Source organism: Cyprinodon tularosa, unplaced genomic scaffold (assembly GCF_016077235.1).
Source record: "Cyprinodon tularosa strain WSP-4 unplaced genomic scaffold, ASM1607723v1 ctg199, whole genome shotgun sequence".
Taxonomy (NCBI): Eukaryota; Metazoa; Chordata; class Actinopteri; order Cyprinodontiformes; family Cyprinodontidae; genus Cyprinodon; species Cyprinodon tularosa.
The window spans coordinates 70,797-93,920 of NW_024038729.1; the positions used below are offsets into that span (position 1 = coordinate 70,797).

The window sequence follows — 23,124 nt, forward strand, 5'->3', positions numbered from 1 at the left end:
GTGAAGGGTAAGTATGCACTTTAAAAATTGCACAAAATATTTAGGACCCAAACTCAATGTTTAGCATTTTCTTCTCTACAGAATATTTCAGCAGGTTTTCGATTTAAAAAAAATGCTTAAACTCAGTCAGCATGGATGGAGGACATAGATTAAAATCTGCTTCTAGTCTTGCCTGGAATTCTAACTTAAATTTAGATCTGGCCTTTGACTAGGCCACTGTTTCACCTCAATATGCTTCGATCTAAATCATTGCAAATTACTCTGGTTGGTTGTTTAAGGTTGCCGTCCTCCTGAGTGAACCTTCATCATAGTGTGACATCTTTTAACAGTTAAATCTTTTTTTCCATGTGCAAAACATCTTGTATTTCGTTCTGTTCACCTTCCACCAATCATGACCACCTTCTGTCACTACTAAAGAAAAATTCTCATAGAATGATGGCTCTGTCAATATTGTGTTTTTAGGTTGATGCCAGTTTTTTTACTATTAATTTGTTCATCTTTCACGTCAAAATGTTAGATTTTGGTCACATCTAACAGAAAGTCTTTATCATGTTTTCTGTCTCCCCTTTTGTTGCTTGTGTTGAACTGCTAATGTGAGTTTTGATGGGTTCTTATTTAAAGTTTCTTTATTTATCCATAAAGTTATGCTGTTTTCTCAGCGGATTCTTCCATCTGAGCCAACCAGACTTAATTCAAGCCATTTTCCATTTTCGTGGTGTGAGGAGTGGTTCTTGAGGTCTCCCAAGCCTTCGATATTGTTTCATGACCTATATCGACAATTTTTCATCAACCTGTCTGCAGTGCCCTATAACAAACATCTGGGGCTTTATCAAAATATCTCCACAATGAAAATGAACCACTCACATGCGGCCTGTTTCCAAATGTCATTTATTTCTAAATGCACCTGGTGTCTGCATTTGATTTTGAGGATTAAGGGTGAGGAGATCTTAATACAAATACCACAGAAAATTTTAAGATATTCTTAAGACAAGGCTCTCTGAGAAATTATCATATCTTGACAATTTTGAATAAACTAAGAAAAGGTTCACATTATGAGTTTAAAGATTTTTTAATAATATCTTGGGAAAAACTTAAAATATGGCAGATTATGACCATGATCACGAGTATTTATAAGAAACTTCGTGTTGGTAATAATTATTATTTAGTGAAATAAATCTGCTGCATCAGCAGCAATCATGGACGCAAGTATTTTTTAATATAACTAACTTCAGTGTGTTTCACCATCCAATCACAGACTCGAATTACCTGATGTTTGTAAAGTGAGCTTCCCAGGAGTGGCATTAGTAAAAGCCAATCCCACAAGAAAAGACGGTGGGCCAATCAGGAGCTTGTGGGCGGTCTAACGTCAGGGAAGTGGGCTTCAGTTTGACCTGTGGTTTTCCGCTTGGTCCTAGTGCTCTACCAATGTCTGTGTACTATAGTATAACATTGTTTTTGGACAGTAAAACATCCAGGGGACCAAAACGGACATTTGAAAAAGTGTAGGGGACATGTCCCCCCAAAAAATTACGTCCATGGCTGCAATGGTAGTAGATATGCACCGGTCCATGTTTTTACAATCCAATCAAATACCCATAATTGGACTGTGTGTATCGCCCCATATTGATCTGATACTATTATTGAATGAATATAAACTTTAAGTCACCAGATCGCTCTAATTGTATTGATGTGTATAATATCAATAAAAATACAAATGATTGGATTAGAATGATGGATTAGCATCATTCATTCAAACATTTATGCAGCTAATTGCGTAACATGAGTCGATCCAATCCAAATATTATATTGGTGCATCACTACATAGAGGCTTATAATGTCTACTGCTGGGTTTATAGTGATGCAACTCTATAAAAAACTGAAGAGAATATTTCAAATTGAAAAAAATGAAATTCAACCCTAAGACGATCTCTGGAAAAAGTCTGACTGGATCTGCACAAAACCTCCACAGCAGAAAGTACTATTTCATTTTTTTTTTTTTTTACTGGAAAAAAAGAAATAAAGATTCAATTGAAATTAAGACACCCTTATACACAAGATTCAAGCTCAGCTTCAACAAATTTATTTTTTTTTTTTTTACGTTTATGGAAAGGAAATGGAATAAGGAGAAGAAATGGTGAAAAATCGATATTTAGTTGGGGGTGCAGAGCTTTTGTTTGTTTTGTTTTGTTTGCTCACCAAAAGTAGCTCCAGATCAATGTGGGAAGTGAAGTCAAAGAAACTTTGAAAAATCTAAAGTAAGTAACTAACATATGCTCGAATGAACTGTATCAAAATAAGGATGCTTATATTCTTATATTAGTGGATGTTATACCTTCAAACTGTTTGCATTTTAACTGGTATTTAGGCCTAATTAGGTGGATAAATGATAAATCCCTGTTTGTGTTTGGATCTAGACACCTGCTGCAAATGGCTGTGCAAAGCGATTAAAGCATATAATGTGTAGGATTCAGAGGAGACAAGCTGAGATGCTGGGAATCAACAGCCTCTTTGTGTGCAGCTGCGCTCCCCCCTTTCGCTCTTTTTTTCCCTCCACTCATGCACAGACTTAAAGCACAGCGACACACTGACACGTTTGTGCTGTAAAAGAGTGGAATTAGATAAGCATTGTTCATGTCACACAATAAAAGAAGCTACTGCGCTTTTACAGTTCGTTGTTTGAATGCGCAGACTTGATGTCTCGCGGCGATCTGTGTCAAAACCAGAAAACAGGCTAAGCAGCCGCAGCCCACAGTGACCTCCAGTGATGCAATCCTCCCATGTGACCGGGAGCGGAGGTGACAAACTGAATCCACTTTAAGATGTCAGGCAGACATTGCTATGAGAGTGATAATGAGCTTGTGTCCATGTTGGGCTCAGTATAAGAGCTCCTGGTCCACTGGGACCACAACACTAAAGCTCAGGTTCCGCACAGCTCCATCCATTAGAGCGCCGCTGCAGACGTGGCCACTGTTCCATGAAAGACTAAAGTAACCCAACCCTCCTTCCTAAGGACTGAATACCACAGTACCATCCACCATCTGGTGTGGTGGCCATTATTATATAGAAAACTCTCAAGAGAATTAAAGAGACTCGTTAGTGAAAGGAGAAGGACTTGGCGGTGGTGTTACTGTATCCTCCGCTCTATTCATGTGCACAAAGAAGGCTTTTCCCAGTAAAAGGGAAGGAAATGCCTGGGGGCTCATTCTGTCTGACTGCTTGTGTGTGTGTGAGTGTGTTTGTTGGGACATTGACTTCTCTGCCTTTCAGGGGTATGTCACTCTCTGCTTCCTGCGAGGCAGTGAGCTAAAATAGTTTATCAGGAATCCCATCAGGAGACACAAATAAGCAAAAGATGGCCTTCGGTGCAATTCTGCTGCAGTAACAACTATTCCCTCTTTGCTTTTTGTAAAGTCTGGGAAAAGGGAAGGCCCATAAAAGCCAGAGGAGGTAAAGTTGTTTACCTATGGAGATAAAAGAGGCCCTTAGGTTATACACAGCGCCCTCACCGGCTGCTGAAATAACACAAGAATGCAGAGGCGCTCATAAAAACACAAACATTTGAGGAACAGGATCAGTGCACAAGAAGTCCTGCTTGTCAGCAACCTCCTGAGAAGCAGCGCTGCTCAGCAGATGTGCAGTTCCTCGACGTTTGTGACGAGGAGTGGCAGCGAGAAGAGGGAAGTGAAAACGAACCATGAGACAAATCCGAAAACTGAACACTTTTAAAAACAGGGAACTTAAATATAACCCATGAAAGTCAACAATTAGAAATCTCTGCTGCTGTGAGGCTTCAATGCCCAACTTCCTGCGTGCTCCCATGAGAATCATAAGGCTGGAGAATGTGACAGGGTGGATGCTGTGGGCACATATTTAGACACTTCTTACATTCTGCTTTATAATTGCATGTTCTGGTTACAATTAGGGCTGAAACTAACGATTATTTTGCAAATCTATTAATCTGTTGATTCTTTTTTGATAAATCAATCAATAATCGAATAGGAAAAGGTTCCTTAAAGAAGAAGAACATAATTAAACCAAGTGAAAAAATAAAGCTTCTCCACTTGAGTTCTAGATACTTCACATTGTCAGATAAAAAAGGGTTGTTTTTTTTATCTTAAATGCCAAATGTTTACATATATTCTTTTATTTTGGCAAAACTACTGCCGTAAGTTGGTGGCTCTATCAGCTAAAGGCTTGTTTTTGAGTCTCTAAACTCCAGTTAACGATTAATCGATTATTAAATTAGTTGATGATTGTTAAAATAATGGATTAATTAATGAAGTGTCTAAATACTGTATGTGCTTACAGCATCCGCCCTGTTTCACCCCTAGTTACAGTCAGAGAATATAGAAGACAAAGAGGAACAAAGGTGGGTACTATCCCTGTTACCCCCACAACAACTTCAATCAATGCAATAGAAGCATCTTACATTAATACTGTTTTGAAGGGGATGAGATTTTATAGGACTTACTAGTTAATATCCTGTTTCCTCTGGGTTTAAATAGAGAAACTGTGATTCAAATGTTAGTTTCTTTTAGCCACTAGCCTTTAGGATCAAGAGGATGGAGATGAAAAAAGATCCACAGCTCACTGTCAGAGACCTGCAGCAAAGGGTCACATCTTTGGGGTCACTACAGCCCCTTTTCCATCAGCTCCACATGGCCTGGCTCCATTCCACCCCATCAGATTTCAGATGTTTGCATTACTTCTTTTTCAGTAGCAGTTGTGACTTTGTTCTGTCCTGCTCAGGACTCTGTACGATCAGAGATGAGTATGGCTGCAGTTAACAGCATTACTGAAAAAGTAGGAATGGATAAGTTTTAAAACTAGTGGGGTGGATTAAGGCAAGGCAAGTTTTCTATCTAGCACATTTCACTAGTGAGACAATTAAAAGTGCTGTACATGACAAAAAGAACAGCACATCACAATTACATGAAGATAATTGAATAGTTGATGAACAAAAATAATTAAATAGAATAGAAAATAAAAATAAATAATTAAAATATTATATGATTGTATAAGAAACAAAATAAGAAAATGAAAGGAAAGTTGGACTGAACACTAGGGCTGCAACAAACGAATATTTTGCAAATCTATTAAAGCTACAGTGTGTAATTTTCAGCGACATCTAACGTCCAGACTGCAGACCGCAGCAACATGAACATCTCCCCCCCACCGCTTCTCCCCCCCAACAGTACGGTGAGCGTTACGGGACAAAATGTCTTCCACGACGTGGGCATCACCTACCTTCTCAAGTGATGAGGTTTGTTTACATAGATAATTTTACAGATAGTATTTCATTAGTCTGTGTGTTCAGTACCGTCTCAGTTCATCTCTCTCAACTTGCCGTAGTTATTTTCGAGCGTAATGGCCGATCTCGCAATCGCTAGTTTGTTGGCTCTGCGCTGCTGTAGCGCAAAGATGTCTGCCTCCATGGCTGCGAGACCCGCTCCTATGTAATTATAAATAACGAATTCTAAGGCAACGCAAATATTAAGGTCAAGAGGCTGAGCTCGTAGATGATGATAAATAACATAGTTATGTATAATATATTACATTTCTGACTGTATATCCCTGTAATTATTACACACTGTAGCTTTAATCTTTCTATTATTTTTTCGATTAATAATCAGATAGTTAAAGGTTCTTTAAAGATGAATTTTTACAAAATTTAACCAGGTGAAACTAAACGTTTTCCACCTGAGGAGTGCTGGATAGAGAATATTAACAGACGAAAAGTTTTTTTTATCCTAAATGCAAAATGTTTACAGATTTTTTTTTTACAATTTTAGGATAATTGCTGCTCTAAGTGAGTCGCTCTGTCAGCTAAAGGCATGTTTTAGAGTCTCTACACTCCAGTTAACGATTAATCGATTTCTGAATAAGTTGCCGATTATTTCAATAATCGATTAACCAAGATTAATTGTTTCAGCCCTAGTTACAATAGAAGATCACTCTAAACAACTAGGTTTTTAATCTTGACTTAAAGCAACTTGGGGTTTCAGTGCTTTCACGGTTTTCTGAGAGTTTGTTCCAGATTAGAGGAGCAAAACTACTAAAAAATCTGCTTTCAAAGATCTCCCCACCATCACAAACCTCACATGTTAAGTTTGCAACAAAGAACTAGGACTTCAACTTTGGTCAAATGAGAAAAATGAGCCCTTCACAACAACAAACAGTCACGTTTGGCTTGGTGTGAAACAAGATGTGGAAGGCCACATTATGCCACATTATTCAGTGAGCTCATCAATTCTAGAAAACCTGTTTCAGAATTTTTTTTTTTTTTTTTTTTTTTTTTTTTCAATTAATAAAAAGTCTGGTGAGCTCTCACAGAAAATATCAAGTTTTTTTTTAAGGCAATTCTCATCCAGGCAGTAGGCAGACTGGATCATCATTTGTTAAATTAATTTAAAAAAAACTGGGGAAAAAATCCAGACTTACAAAATAGAGGGCAGTGCAAAAGAAAGAGTTAAAAGCATCAATTTGTTACCTTAAGCTCAAGGGAAGAGTAAAAAAAATAATCAAACAATGAACAGAACATTGATGAGCATAAGCTTACAATATGGCATATATAGAAAGTGCAGAAAAATACTCATGCCATTTGCAGAGGACCAGGTTGATCTAGAGACTTAGAATCAGCTTTATTTATCCAATGGATAATAAAAAGTATTACTCTTTTAGGGAAAATCTGGTTCCAGTAACTTATATAGGGTACAAAGAGTTAAAGGAAGATGCCATTAAAGATAAAGATGTGACAAACAATGTAAAAAGAGTGTATATAGTGCAAAAAAAAAAACATTAAAAAAGGAAAAAAGGTTGTAATGTCCTGAAGAATGTTTCCCTTAAATATAAAAATATCTGCACAGTTGAGAGCTAAGGGAAGACTACATAGTAGTTGACTTAGATTATTGCACAAATGTACTGACCTCATAAATAAATTAAAAAATTACATAGGCTAGACAGTAGTTGGCATGTGTTATTGCACAGTGAGAGAGAAGAATATTGCACGACTGACAATAGGTAATGTTTTGCATACGATGTCCAAGGAGGAGGGTGCTGACCCCTGTCCCTCCTCCTATCACCTCCTCCATCCCCCAAGTGAGGAGTTGTACAGAGTGATGGCTTGGGGAACACCAAGCTGTACAACTCCTCACTTAGGGTAAGGATACTAGGATAGAAGGATAGATAGAGAGCATATATTATCATTAAAAACTGTTTTCTGTATTTTAATTAGGTTATTTTCCCCAGATATCAAAATGCATCTAATGGTCTGACACATTTAAGTGAGGATTCTATTCTATAAGGCAAGTTTACTTATAGAATCATTCATTAAAGAGGCAATCTAAAGTGCTCTATAGAACATAAAGGTTTGTAAATCATGAAAAAAAACAGAGTTTCAAACAGGTCATTAGTCAGATTAATCAAAGCTGCAGTAAAATAAAATGATGTTTTCAAACTTGATTTTACGCAGTCGATAGTTTCTGCACATCTCAGGTTTCTAGGAAGTTTGTTCCAAGGTTGAGGAGCAAAGAAACTCAGTGTTTTCAAAGCTGTTGTGGGTCTGACCGTGGGAAAACTGAGTTTGCAGGACTCTGAAGTCTTAAAAGTGGCTACACCTTTCAAACTTTACAAGAAACCCAAAAATCAATTCTGGATCCCCAATTACGTAAAACACTTTTAAAGCCTTTTGTTGCGTTGGTCCAGAGACTTTGGCAAAAGCATCTTGGAATAGCTACAGCAGCCTGATTATTATCATTATTATTTATTTACAAAGACCAGTAAAGACATTGTTGGGATAGACTTACAAAAATACAGGCATGCACCCGTTTTAATGTGTGATGTCATTAATGTGACATGAAAAATCTTATCTATCCTTTATCATCTATAATTTGCTGATTCAATAACAGACTCTCTGTGATTGTCAACATTTATTCTACAGCTTCCCTCAGCTTCCTGTTGTTATTCTTTAGTCTCATTAGGTTTGGCTTAGTCTCTATCCCCTCACCTTTGGGACTAAGGATGCAGTTCCTTCTCTGTTTACATGAACTTGGATGAAAGTAAGCCCTATCCACTCATTGATAACTACACATACTGGGTGGATTGGAGATTTACCCCTTTATAGGGCAAGTTACCATTTTTTATCACTTGCATACCCCTTAGAAATGAAGTTCCCCCCGTCCCTCATTGAGGTCTAGAAGCACAACATCTATATCCATCCATTCAGCAAAGATGCTGCTACAAGACTGTACATCTTATTTTGGCATTTGACCAATTTGATGAGGCCTTAAATGATATATTACCTACTGTAAATTAAGATGAAAAAAAAGTTAACAATTAAAAAAAAAAAGTGAATCGAAAAGCTAAAAAGTAAAGTTAAAAGGTTAATAAGCCTCTAAGGTTATGTTGTACTGAGAAAAAAAAATGTGTTTCTTTCATTGTCAGTGTTTTTCATGAATTTCTTATAGAAGCACTTATTTTTCTTAATATATGCGGGCAAGTTGGCGTTTTCATTACATTGACATTAATTTATGCTATCAAAATATCAATTTTTTTTTTCTTTAAATATGGCAGAGTTGGTCCTCCATAAATAAGGTATTTTCCTGGATTCCAATAACGCACTAAAAAATTATCTATAAATTTGTAAAAATGTCTTAAAATAAGTGTATTTACCCTTAATTTGAGTAGCTAAATAAGAAAATCTCGCAGTGGAAGGAGCATGTTTATCCTTAAAATCAGTTTATTTGATATTATGCACTTGAAACAGCAGACTGCATTTTTTTCCTTATTTTAAATGTAAATTTTCTTCTTCCATTTGCAAAGTGTCTCACTTACCTGCTCAATTCAAGAAAAAATGCACTTATTTTAAGAAAAAATAGACTTACTTAGATTTCAGTTTTTTGCAGTGCACTCTTTGCTTGAAATTTAGATGTTTAAAATCTTTCACTGAGTGGCCTATAAAGGGTTATAAATAGTACATCTTTTTTTAATAGCACTTTGTTATACTTGTAGTTAAACTTTTCTATAAGTAATTTTAAAACCAAATTAATGTTGAAAAAAAAAACAAGTTTATCAGCTTATAGCCTGGTTAAAATGTGCCTTACCTTCAGCTCCTTCGCACCGGTGTTGCAGTGAGTTCAGGTGACAGTCCAGTCCCATCAGCCCGGCAAACATTTTTCCTTTAATCATGTTAAAAATCAAAATATTTAAAATGTTCAGAAGTCATGGAAAAGTCAGATACACCAGGAATCAAATATCCACCATGTTTTAGAAAAACTGGAGCCAAACATATGGACTGATCTCATTTCCGCTCTGGAAACTAAACACTTTTTTTGTTGTTGTTGTTAATTGTTCTAGTTATCGTGTGTTTGATTTTCCAAACGCTTTATTCCACACTAAAACCATTTTGTTTTTGTTCTTTTTCTCTAAATTCAAGTTGATTAGATTCTTACTTTTTCCTCCTCTGTGTGTCAAACACAAAAAAAGTTCAGTCGCGTTTCCACAGGCGGAAAAGAAAAGCTGCTCCTTTTGTCATGTTTCTGCAAATAAAAAATAGCTGGGAAATAAAGAGATATATCCGTTATGAAGTAAAGGCTGCGCAAGGAGATCTAGGTTGTCTGGTCAGGTCGACGATCGATCAGTAATCCGTTAGTCGGCCGCTGCTGCGCCCTGCGTCATGCGTCCTGCTGCAGCTCCTACGTGTTCAGGAATTTGACTCCTTCAGATCTACAGCAGACACAATCCTGCGACTCTTTGGTGCTTTTCTTAGAGAGGGAGCCAACTACATAGGACTCATTACTGCGTGCCCTTGTAGGATCTTAATGTTGTCCAAAGCGTTTCAAACCGCGTTGCGCAATATTCCCCTAAATTGTCCAAATATCCAAAAAAAAAACGACACTTTTCCAGGAGAATAACCAATGTTGATCTTCACGGGATCCTCGGATATTTCATTGTTTTCATGGCTTAAAGGGAAACCATGAGAAAACCAGCGAAACTTCAATCGTTTCATCTTATTTCCCACACTTCTAAAGGGTCTTTTCATTCAGCCTTGCTGGCTAATGGACAGCAGCCTCCTGCAGATAAAAGGGGCTCAGTTCAGCACTGACTGAAGTGCTGCACATAGTGAAGGATGGAGCCTCTCTTTTATCAGTTTGCATGTGGATGAGATCACCAGGTCAACATTAGCAAGCTAAGGACCTAATGAGGGGGGAAACTCATGACCACAGGGCGTTTTGCTTCAATAAACCTTCTATTCTATAGAATACAGTTTCCATTATTGTATTGATTAAAATATATAATTTTAACATTATGTTTGGCTCTGGTGTTTTATGTCAGAAATCAAAGAACTAAAGATTAGTTTATGGCGCTTTTTGTGAATGTATGTCTGTTGTGGCGTCATGGTGCTGTTATTGATTGTCGCCACAAGATGGCAGTAGAGGTTTTGGTCTTAGATGCAAATGTATGATAATTCCAACTCCAACATTTGCAGGTAGGTTTGTACTTACATATATATATATATATATATATATATATATATATATATATATATATATATATATATATATATATATATATATATATATATATATATATATATATATATATATATATATATATATATATATATATATATATATATACTATATACAATATATTAGGGGTCACCAATTACAAATCAGCCGGGTCCAAATGAAGAACGTCAACAGCCAGTAAAGGTTTGGAGACTTTTTTATTATAATCTGTTACTTTAAACAGAATTTAACACTGAAATAAAATGCTTTTTATGCATCCATGTCATACATTGACTTTTTAAATAAAGTAAAACAGAGGCCCTTCATTCTCCCCAACAGGCTCTCCCTTATTGAGCCGTCATATTTAAGCCTAGATGGTCATCTGAGGCCTCTTTTAAAAATAACATTTTCTGGCTTCTTTTGGATATTTCTACAGCTTTTTAAGAAAAAAATCATGTTATTCATATTCCGAACAGGATCTCTCTTTTTATATTCCTTCTTTTTTATCACAATTCGAACTTCTGAAAGTACTTTAAATATGAAATTCTCTCATACTGTTCAATAAATGATAAGTGTTTTTAATGAAGATTAATTTTCATTAGAATGTGCTTTACTGGAGACATCCATGTTTGCAGAGGTGTCAAGTAACGAAGTACAAATACATTGTTACTGTACTTAAGTACACTTTTTAGATATCTATACTTCATTACTTATTTTATAAAAAAAAAAACATTTTTCCATTTTAAAATCTAAAGTGTTTGTTTTTTTTAAATAGAGAACAGTCTTTCAGTTTGGTATATAGACAATTTCCTAATTCACATATTTTATAAAACACCTGAACTGACCATTAATTTGTATTTATTTGTTATGGCTTAATGAGAGCAGTGGGCTTTAAATCTGGGTTTGAATGGAGACACAGCCATTCTCAAGCACATATAAAGGTGTTAATTTTGAGCATGGATCCACATCTATTTTTGATTGTTAATGGTTCACCGCAGTTCTTGCAGCAGTCCACACTTTCTCTGCTCTTGTTTTCTCATCGTCTTCTCCTTCTTTCCCATCGCCCGGCCTGCCAAAGGTTTGCCTGCTGTCTAAAAGTAGCAGCAGCAGCAACCCAGACTGACAGCAGCTCATTGGCTAATTGGCATCAGGCATGAGGATGGACTGATGGACTGCAGCCTCCTACCAGAGAGAAGTGACTGAAATAGTTTGTGGCTTGGTGCGAGGGATTTATAATATATTTTATGATATTTCTAATATAAATTTATTATATTTGAACATCACGTTGATTCGAGATGCTCTCATAAACTTTACCTTTATCATGCTTGTCTATAATTTCTAATCTCCTGAGACATCTCTTTTCTTTGCTTCCTCTGGTCCATGTTGGGTGTGATACACACCATGTTGTCAAATAACTCGGGATCTGTAGTCCTATATAGGCCCATTGACTGATTGCAAGATTGTCAACAACTGTTATGCTGATTAGTGGAAGAACCTTAATTTAACATGTCTCTTTGGTCACATTATTTTCTGCCTCTTTTGGGGGTACCATCATTTTTGTCCAGACCCATTTTGAGATTTTTTTTCTGTTGAAACGTGGTTGAAAAAAAATGTGTCTTTAAGACCAAAAAGAAAAGCAATATCTATTTTTTGTCAGATTCATTATTTTGTTACCATTGTTGGTTTTACTTTCATAAACGAGGCATACCGACAGTTTTGTCCAGGTGTGTTAGTATAATGGTGTTTGTCTCTATTAATAGTGGCCAGAGCATGTCAGCATTATTGTGTATAAGTAGATATATAAACACATAACAGCCCAGAGGCTTTTAAATAGATCTTAATTTCAAGGTATAACACATATTTTGTGGAAAATACAGACCTGTGTTAAAAGTAGCGTTCAACAAACAGACATCAGCATATTAACAGCGTTTATCAGGCAAGATAAGCAATGGTCTCAATAGGCTCATAGTGGGATGCTCTTTGATGATTCTTTATAAAATACAGCTGTAATGCAGTAATTCCAGTTTTCCTTAATTCATAAAGCCTTTTTGTTTAAATTTTTTAATAACTTCATTAATAAAAAACCCCCCAAAAAAATCACATTTATTTAGACAGTATTATTTTTCCTATTAGGACCATGGTCCAGATCCAGGGAAGGTGCAATTTTCTATAAACTCAGAAGTTATATTTTTACCATCAGATGAACTGCAGAAATAAACCTTCTTTGTAGGATTCTTTTGCTCTTCCACAGTGTTATCAGATAATGGAGATAACGATCTAACTTTAGGCGTGATGGATAAAGACAATAGGGAAAAAAATAAATAAAAATTAGCTGCAAGTTGGTGAGAGAGGACAACAGAACTTTTATTAATGCAGAACAGCAGTAATATTCAACATCTCAACAAATAAAACAGATTTCTTTTCCTAACAGTTGCTATAAATTTACAAGCATATTACTTGAAAAGCTGTCAACCCGTTAAATGAAAAAGGACACAACAAAGGTTATGAAGGGTGTTTAACTAAACGACTCCCTCCTCAGTGTCCATGTGGGTGGTCCTGCTGCTGAACACGTCGGCCAACATGTGTTTGGGGATCTCGGAGCCGCGGACGCGCAGCGTGTAGCAGGCGTCCTCCACTTTACCCAGGCTCTGTCGGAGCGTGTGGAGCTTCTTAGAGACCTCGTACGGGCCCGTGTTCCCGATGTAGGAGAAGCCGTCGTGGATCTGCCTCAGGAACTGGCTGAGCTGGAACGGCGTGTCTATGTCGCCGTTGCCGACACTGCCGATGCACAGCCGCATAAGCTCCCCTGTCAGGTCGGCGACGCCCAACAGGTAGTCGGCCGGCGTCACCTGGAATGTCAGAACGTGAGCGCCCAAAGGAGGGGCTTCAGCCGAGCCCTGAGAGGAAATAAAATAATCAAAAATTATATGAAATGTTTTATCAAGACTATTTACTTCTTAAACTTAAAAAGAAAATAACTCAGTAGTCATGTGATGTCCTAACTTAAAGGTTCATTAATAAAGAAATATTAATAAACAAACAGAAGACAATTTGGGAGAAAGGTGTGGGGGAAACAGCTTAAAATAACATCATATTTTTAAATATCTCAGGGAAATGAATGTAGATATATATGACAATTTGTCTAAGGTTGTCTAAGTCCACACTCATACACACTCCATTTAATCATATGGAGCTTGAGATATTTTGCCGTTAAGAATGGAAAAAACAAACAATAGACATCACCCAAAAACGCTGAGCTGAAATTGAGGCAACGGTTTCCATTTTTAATACTTTTTCAAAGCTACATACTTAATTTCTCTTCATAAATACGCCCTCTAGTTCATGTTCTTATAGAACATAAAATTCCAATAGATTACACTGAAGTTTGTGGTTTTAACATGATGTAACCTGAATAATTTTAAATGATATGAAGAGTTTTGCAAAACACAAACTTTTATCCTACTTGAAATAAAAAGAACAGATAAAATAGTATCAATTGGACTTAGTCTGATTTTATTTGAAGTGCCTTGTCTGAGGAAATGAATATAGTGGCGTAGGAGTTCATCCTGCAACTGCAGGATCCCAGGTTGGAACCCCAGCTCCATCATCGGTCAATAACTCACCTACTGCCAACTGATGGCGCCGCCAGTGTTTGGCAGCCTTGTTTCAGTGAGCCCGAGGCCAGCTGGGAATACAGGTAGCTTGCCACCATCAGTGTGTGAATGTTTGTGTGCGAATGGCTGAATGCAGTGGAAAGCATTTTACTCCTCCTTTGCCATGTTGCTGACAAACGCACCTTAGGATCGCCGTTCTCCGTTCTCATGAAGACGAGCCTTGCATTGATTTCCTCCAGGCTGATAAGGCTGCGATGACGGATGTAGTGCAGGAAGGACACCGCTTCCACGTACTCCTGAATTCCTGAAGCATTAAATACAACCATCATAAATCCACACAAGACATTTAAAAAGTTAAAGTAATTTCATTGGCTGAGCTGCTGAAAATTTTAGATAAACAATGCAGAAAATTGTGGCATTTATAAAAGATAAAAGGTCACGATTGTGTCAGTTAACTACTACCTGCTGCTAGAGCATTGAAGACCAAAGATAAAAATAATCATCATGTTTCCTGCCTCTGTTGTTTAATGAAGCCTTGGTGACTTTTTTTTCGCAGCAGCTAAGATGACCCCTCATTTGTTTCCAGCTCCTGAGTAAACAATAATCAAATAATTGCAGGACGGAAGCCGTTGTGTCTGAAGTTTACTTTCGGAGCTCCAGTCGGGCTTCAAAGCCGCTGTGAGCAATAAGGAGCTGGACACATGGACCGTGTTTACTAAATAGGAAGGACCTGGATTTTATTTACGTGTCGTAATTCAATTCATTTCAGTTTATTTCTATAGCGCCGATTCACAACACATGTCATCTCGAGGCACTTTACAGTTCAACCAGATCATACAATCAAATTGATTCAAAGTTTTCTATCTTAGGAAAACCAGTTGATTGCATCGACTCATTGACTCAAATGCAATCCCTCACACTAAGCATGCTTTTAGCGACAGTGGAGAGGAAAAAATCTGTCCTAACAGGAAGAAACCTCCAGCAGAACCAGGCTCAGTGTGAGCGGCCATCTGCTGAGTTCGACTGGGGTTCAAGGAGACAGAATCAGACAGAAAAAGCAGCTGTAAAAGGCGGCACCATCCAGGAAACACAGCCAGGCCGACGAGCTCTGAGCCAACTCCCATGCCAGAGGATGAAGAGAGCACATCCAGCCAGTCACAGTCAGAGAAACAGGACTACACTGAAAAACATTCCAATCTTGGACATCTATAACAAAGGTGTTGATGGCAGCAGCACAGATATTTCTCTACAGGATTGAGTCACAGCCAAACAGGAACAGACGAGGCGAAGCTACAAGGGTAAAGGGGGCAGACAAATGGAACACCCTATTAAAGTAATAACTAGGTTAACTAGGAGGGTCATATGGACAGAAAGAAAGTTGGAGAAAGTGAAAAAAAATGGACGGATGATCTGAAGGGATTGCAAAAATTTACATAAATATTAATTTAACATGTATATGATCTATGCTACAATAAGTAAGGCTTTAAATGAAAACAGCTGTTTAGATTAGTAATATGTAGCACATATGCAGGCCAAACCTGCAAAAGAAAGAGTTGTCTCTTGAAACTTCAGGGGAGAGTAGGATGCGTATGAAGTGAACAGGATATATGACATCAAAGGGTTACACAAGCTGTGAGGCAAGCAGCCAAGGTTCAGTTCCTGAGTTTTCAGCCAGGAGCTGTTAATATTATTTGCTCTAAAGCAGCTATTACCTTTGGTCAGTGGAACTAATAAACAATGACTAAGGGGAAAAACAAGCTGAAAAGAGGAGATATGTTATTGGCAAAGCATGTGGAAAAGTTGAGGGCTGAATCTAGTGGTAGCCTTCTGGGATCTGACCTGCAGAAATAGTTCCTAATATTCGATTAATTATATAAATATCTATTTATAAAGTATGATGAATTATTGTGTAGATGTTTTTTTTATTAGTGTTTGACCACAAAGCGGTGAATCCTGGGAAAAGAGCATTTGTGGTTTCACAGCGTTAGTAGAGCAAAAAAGCTTATCAAAGCGCCGTGTTATCAGTGGTAATTGTGTTTAAATTTAGCCACAATATCTCTGATGGTCCTGAAAAAAAAAAAAAACAGACCCATTACATACAGTGGTGTGAAAAAGTGTTTGCCCCCTTTCTCATTTCCTGTTTTTTCGCATGTTTGTCACACTTAAGTTTTTCGGAACATCAAACCAATTTAAACAATAGTCAAGGACAACACAAGTAAACACAAAATGCAATTTGTAGATGAAAGTGTTTATTATTAAAGGAGAAAAAAATCCAAACCATCATGGCGCTGTGTGAAAAAGTGATTGCCCCCTAAACCCTAATAACTGGTTGGGCCACCCTTAGCAGCAACAACTGCAACCAAGGGTTTGTGATAACTTGCAATGAGTCTTTTACAGTGCTCTGGAGGGATTTTGGCCCACTCATCTTTGCAGAATTGTTCTAATTCAGTTACATTAGAGGGTTTTCCAGCATGAACGGCCTTTTTAAGGTCATACCACAACATCTCAATAGGATTTAGGTCAGGACTTTGGCTAGGCCACTCCAAAGTCTTCATTTTGTTTTTCTTCAGCCATTCAGTGGTGCACTTACTGGTGTGTTTAGGATCATTGTCCTGCTGCAGAACCCAAGTTCGTTTCAGCTTGAGTTCACAAACAGATGGTCGGATATTCTCCTTCAAGATCTTTTGGTAGACAGCAGAATTCATAGTTTCATTTATCACAGCAAGTCTTCCAGGTCCTGACGCAGCAAAACAGCCCCAGACCATCACACTACCACTTCCATATTTTACTGTTGTATAATGTTCTTTTTCTGAAATGCAGTGTTCCTTTTACGTCAAATGTAATGGGACACACACCATCCAAAGAGTTCCACTTTTGTCTCATCGGTCCACAGAATGTTTTCCCAAAAGTCTTTGGGATCATCAAGATGTGTTTTGGAAAAATTGAGACGAGCTTTAATGTTGTTTTTGCTCAGCAGTGGTTTTCTTCTTGGAACCCTGCCATGCAGGCCATTTATGCCCAGTCTTTTCTGATGGTGGAGGCATGAATGCTGACCTTAACTGAGGCAAGTGAGGCCTGCAGTTCTTTGGACTCTGTTGTGGAGTCTTTTGTGACCTCTTGGATGAGTCGTCTCTGTGCTCTTGGGGTAATTTTGGGTGGCCGGCCACACCTGGAAAGGTGCACCACTGTTCCATGTCTTCACCATTTGTGGATAATGACTCTCACTGTGGTTCGCTGGATTCCCAAAGCTTTGAAAATGGCTTTTTAACCCTTTCCAGACTGATAGATCTTAATTATTTTCTTTCTCAATTGTTCCTGGATTTCTTTGGATCTTTGGCATGATGGGTAGCTTTTAAGGATCTTTTGGTGGACTTTACTGTGTCAGGCAGCTCCTATTTAAGTGATGTCTTGATTGAAAACAGGTGTGGCAATAATCAGGCCTGGGTGTGGCTAGAAAAATTGAACTCAGCTGTTTAAAACCACAGTTATAATATATTTTAATGAGGGGGGCAATCACTTTTTCACACAGGGCCATGATGGTTTGGATTTTTTTTTCTCCTTTGATAATAAACACCTTCATTTACAAATTGTATTTTGTGTTTACTTGTGTTGTCCTTGACTATTGTTTAAATTGGTTTGATGTTCCGAAACCATTAAGTGTGACAAACATGCAAAAAAAACAGGAAACGAGGAAGGGGGCAAACACTTTTTCACACCACTGTAAGCCTGGGGATTTCTTTTACAGCAAAGATTATCAGGGGAACCCATAATCTCGTCCAGTCACCATTTAATAAGATAAAAAAAATGAAACAAGTAATTGGTAGAAAGTGCCACTAGTCACGTCCTGAAAGAGGTTCCACTGATTCCCTGAGTGGCAACAATCTAAAAAAAAAAAAAAACCCTTCCCAGCTGCTAGATAACAACTCAATCTCACTCCCATTAATGTTTATATCCAAATGCAGCAGACTTCATGTCTACTTTTAAAAAGACTTGGGCTGGTCAGAAAACAGCCTGCATGCAAATCAGCCCTAAGAGGCCATCAACATACCAAATTGTTGTAAATATTTGGAAAAGAATGGTGGAGGTTCTGTGGTGCTGTGGGCCATTACAAGTTCCCGTCAGCTTTTTGAAATAGCAGGAGATTTTAAAAAGAATTTTGTGTCTATCAGGAGACTAAAACATTTAAAGTAGAACTATTAAACTAAGTAGAACTTTAAACTATTTAAAGTAGAACTTCTGTGAAGTTTTTTTTTCCGATCACATCTAAGCTACCACATCTAGTACTCCAGAATGCGAATGAAATCGTTAAGCTCTCGCAGGGTCATCAATCTCTGACAGCTCACCTGGAGTGAAAGCTCGGTGAAACTGATAGATATCCTCTCCTCTCAGCTCCTCAGCAATGAGACCAATCTTCTGTCTGACAGCATCCAGTTTGCCCTCAGCCTCATTCAGAACAGCCTCAACATCAGGGACACTTTACACACAAAGAGAGAAAACAACATAGAAATTAGAGCTGGTTGACGTTACTATGCATACAAACTAAACACTTTTATAATAACAGCTGTTGGTGCATGAGAATCTGCCGGCCAGTGGGCTCTATTAGAAATAAAAGTTTGAATCACAAAGGTTAAACTAAAATATATATATAAAGCATGTCATTTTCAGCAACATCTAATGGTCAGACTGCAGCGATATGATCTGCCCCCCCCCCCATCTCCTCTAACACTCTGACAATAGGGAGACCTTCATGGTGCAAAATGCCTTCTGCAACGACTGCATTACCGATCTGGTCAAGTAATGAGGTTTATTTTCATAGATAATTTTATAAAAGGTATTTTATTATTCTATAAATTTTATATGAGCCTACCTTTCCACAATCACATTTGAGCGTAACTGCGATCACTACAGTCACTAGTTTGTCAGCTCTGAGCTGCCATAGCGCAAAGATGTCTGCCTCCATAAATGCGTGACCAGCTACTATGTTATCAATATTTAGAATTTTCTAAGGCAACACAAACTGACAGATTGAGACCCTCTGTTCATAGAAGACAATATACAACATACTTATGTCAAATATATATTACATTTTATTACATCCCTGTAATTATTACACACTTTAGCTTTAAAAAAAAGAAATAAAAATTTTGTCTTTTAGTAAAACAACAATGAATTCAAATCATCTGCCATCTTCGTTAAAACTACATTTCTTCTTTTAAAAGTGGCTCAATTTCTTTGGTCATTATCTTGGAAAATTTTAGAATTTTACAAAGTTATATTACCTGATTTTACAGCTTAGTGAAAGATGTACATAACGCAGAATTCGCCGTCAAGTTGGTGGAGGATAAGAAGAAATAGGTGCTACCTTGTATACTCATAAGGGTATAATAAAGAATTCTGATGCAAATGAATATGCAAACCAAATGTTTAAATAAAAGCTGCTGTTTTCTAGCCTAGTAAACTAGCCCCACCAGCCAGCGGCCGAAATAATTTTTGCCTGCGAGTTTGGTCTAGCCTCGATCAATGCCCCAGGCCCTAGAACTGGCGGGCCAATCACAACACAGAGTTGTGTTCTGAATTTCTGGATGCAAAGCGGGCGGGGATTTGAGGGCGTGACAACAAAGCTGCACGACACTGGAGAAAGCACAACAAGGAAGATGGCAACAACTATTGAACAGCAGCATGAACTGCCGCAGCAGCTTTCAATGGAGCGCTCTATCGAAAGTTAAAAGTTCTCTTTCTGTTGTTCAATAAAAGTACGTTTTAAGATCATTTGAGACGAGAATATTATACTTTAAAGCATCACTATATGGCCCATTTACTGGTTTAATGCATAATTAAAAAAATCATTTCTGAAGTTGAGAGGACCGCAGCAGCGGACCTCCGAGGCTAACGGCAACCAGGGCTAACTGCAGCCCGTCTGCAGCAGCCCTCTCTCAACATAGCCGTGTGTGAAGGACCGCTGGCTCTGATGGTGATTTTTGACTCAGCTTTGGAATCAAGTTTTGGAAGGATTAGACTTGGGGTTTTCGTTTAAACGTGAGCAGGAAGAGGCTCTATGCTCAGTAATTTTTAAGAAGTTTTACTGACAAGCTGTTTACACTCCCCCACCAGCTTTCTGTCGTGCTTACTACGTCACAGTCAGTTGCGCTCATTGGTCAGAGCGTTGGCCAATAGGGACAGACATGGTTTGAAAAACAACGGGTTGTTCTCATCAACAATCTTCCGATGTCTCATTCATCAGGGCCAGACTAAAGTACACAATTAATGTCACATTTAGTCTGGTTTACCAGGCTAGCTGTTTTCTGTAATATGAGGGAAAACAAGGAGAAAATGTAGATAACAAAAAATATAAATAATTGAACACCTACTTGGTCACTCTGTGCAAAAGAAAAATGGTCCTCTTGCTTTCGATGGTGACGTCCCGACTGATTTTAACAAGGCGTTCATATTTGTCGTGTTTGGTGTCCAGCTCCTGTTGGAAAACTTTAAAGACACAAAGTTTTAATCTTAATTTATAAAAAAGATATAAAGTCATCAAACAGTTGTGTGGAACTGCTAAAGATGTAGTGACCTTTAAATGCAGCAACGACTGGCGAGGATGGGTTGGCATGCACATCATGCTCCTGTGCAGCTTCAACATTTCTCCGTGACCAACCTTCACCTGACACAATGCAGACACAAGGGGTTTAAGATTATAACCACTTCTGGAACTCATTGCCTCTTTTTAAAATACTTTTCTGACATCAAGGGAGAATTACAGAATAAACCCTGTAAGCCAGCACTGTTCAACACCAGCCTGAAAAACATACATCTTCATCACTTTCAAATTTCTATCTATATCCACAATTTGAGGCTGTTTATACTCCCATGCTGGAGGCCCCACTTTACATAGATTTCAGTAAATACATGTGAGGGATAAGAGCCTGGTTTTCTTTAATGGTGGAGATTCTTCCTCTCAGCTTTAAGGTGGATTCAAGCATTTATCTTAATCTCAATCTGTGCAATACTGCACTCACAAAGGACTGTCTGGATTAGAAAAACGATAACAGATGAAAGTAAGCCGGAACGAGGACTGCAACTAAAGATCTATTTGCAAATCGATTAATCTGTCATTTATTTTCTCAAATAATCGATTTAATAAGCAGATAGAAAAAAGGTTCCTTAAAGATTTGTTTTGCAAAATTAAAACCAGGTGAAACTAAAACTTTTCCACTTGAAGAGTTTTGGATAGAGCAGATTAACAGAAATGCAAAATCTTGATCTATATATATATATATATATATATATATATAGTCTCAAATATATAGAAACAGTTTATTGCAGAGGGTATCAAGTAGTAAATTGCACATTATACATTGCACAACTTATTGTTGTTGTTGTGTCTCATTACAGTCTGGTTGTAGACTCTCTGGTCAGTCTCATTAATTTAAAATTGACTAAAGGATTTAACCCTGACCTGAAATGACAGTAGATTAGATTAGTAACAAGGACAGTTAAACATCCATGGCTGAAGTTAGCTAGTGATAAAAATAACAAAAACATGGATGTTTAGCTTTAGATAATAAAGCAGTTTATTCTGGAAATCTTAATAATACTAATCTAAAAACCGGATGTATCTGGACTTACCTTCTCGCTTATTCATCCTTTCAGCGGTTGTAGTTTATATATTTTTTTACTAAAAAAAATGTCGCCTCTAGAGAGTCGAAAAAAAAATGTCGATTAGCTTTGGTCTTCGATGCTCCAAAGAAAATAAAACCAGTAGTTTTTTACTTTCTGCAGGTTTTCCTAAAGAGAAAAACTCTTTATTTCAATCACTAACATCTTCCTTGGTCGAAAAAACATTTAAATTACACTTCGAGGCAGATTAATTTAGGCTACTTGTTTCTTGGTAGCAGGCGTTCATGCGGCATCCACGGGGCTTCTGCGCTGTTTACATGCGTAACAGCAAAAGGCGGAGCAGTGCATCATGGGAAATGTAGTACCACTGGGTGTTTTTAACCTCAGCTTGCATATTTGCAATATATTTCATAGTTTGGTACTTTGATATAGCTCAGCTCAGTGCAGCTTTGTGCTTTGCGTTTGGTTTTTATTTAGTCCTATTTTTGTGTTTTTTCCTGTTTTTTTATTTTGATTTTATTTTGAATAACTTCTTTTTAAACCCTGGAGAACAAAGTCAATTTCAAAGCGCACATATAATACATCTGAATGTGACTAATCATATAAAATGCAGCTAAATATTGTTTTAATTTAATATCTGGAAGATGTCAGAATTCTGACTTTCTTCTCAGAATTCTGACTTTAATCTCAGAATTCTGACTTTCTTCTCAGAATTCTGACTTTAATCTCAGAATTATGACTTTCTTCTTAGAATTCTGACTTTTTTCTAAGAATTCTGACTTTAATCTCAGAATTCTGACTTTCTTCTTAGAATTCTGACTTTTTTCTCAGAATTCTGAATTTAATCTCAGAATTCTGACTTTTTTCTTAGAATTCTGACTTTAATCTCAAAAGTCTGATTTTAATCTCAGAATTATGGATCCTAATGTAGATGGGCACAATGAAGGAAGAGATGTGAGAGCACTCAGCTTCACTGACAAAGATGTCCGTTGTTTGGGAAGGCCAGTAACACATTGGTGGAAAATAACGAAATTAGGCAACTTTTTACGTGCCCGAGGGGTTCCCGGTGATGCTATTTCATTGATGGAGGAGCAGAAGGTGATTAAAACAAAAGAGCTTGTTGACATGGCAACAGCTTGATGTGAACATGTTTGTTAGCTGTCAGAATTCAGTGAGAATTCTTAGATTAAAGTCAGAATTCTGAGAGAAAAGTCAGAATTCTGAGGTTAAAGTTAGAATTCTAAGAAAAAAATCTGAATTCTGAGATTAAATAAAAAAGTTAACTGATTTTTAAATATTTGGGGGGGAAAAGTCAGAATTCTGACTTTAATCTCAGAATTCTGACCTTTACCCCCCAAATATTTAAAAATCAGTTAACTTTTTTA

The 23,124-nt window shown here is 37.4% G+C and overlaps 2 protein-coding genes across 3 annotated transcripts in view; both read right to left on the reverse strand.

The window, feature by feature from the left end:
- disc1 (DISC1 scaffold protein) overlaps positions 1-9,674 on the reverse strand; it is a 75,212-nt gene extending 65,538 nt beyond the window's left edge. Inside the window, exons 1-2 of one of the 2 annotated variants that reach the window (XM_038284141.1) lie at positions 9,450-9,674; positions 9,102-9,176 (exon numbers count right to left, since the gene is read on the reverse strand). In XM_038284141.1, the coding sequence (XP_038140069.1) occupies positions 9,102-9,171 (70 nt within the window). In that variant the 5' untranslated portion in view covers positions 9,172-9,176; positions 9,450-9,674. Of the gene's footprint in view, positions 1-9,101 lie in introns of both variants that reach the window. The other variant, XM_038284140.1, reaches the window with a different exon arrangement.
- Positions 9,675-12,851: 3,177 nt separating this feature from the next.
- On the reverse strand, positions 12,852-22,064 carry tsnax (translin-associated factor X). The gene is made up of 6 exons (XM_038284043.1): positions 21,749-22,064; positions 20,694-20,783; positions 20,491-20,605; positions 18,466-18,596; positions 14,305-14,426; positions 12,852-13,405 (listed from the first exon to the last, which is right to left on the reverse strand). Exons 1-6 carry the CDS (start codon positions 21,762-21,764, stop codon positions 13,028-13,030), a joined length of 852 nt encoding a protein of 283 aa, XP_038139971.1. The 5' UTR covers positions 21,765-22,064; the 3' UTR covers positions 12,852-13,027.
- Positions 22,065-23,124: the final 1,060 nt, after the last annotated feature.

What these genes read in the sequence shown, in the direction of transcription:
- tsnax (XM_038284043.1), bottom strand. An exon ending in TCACCGAGCTTTCACTCCAG is followed by an intron (nt 14,427 to 18,465) that starts GTGAGCTGTCAG and finishes TTAATGCTTCAG; the next exon opens with GAATTCAGGAGTACGTGGAA. An exon ending in CGGAGAACGGCGATCCTAAG is followed by an intron (nt 13,406 to 14,304) that starts GTGCGTTTGTCA and finishes ATTTCCTCTCAG; the next exon opens with GGCTCGGCTGAAGCCCCTCC.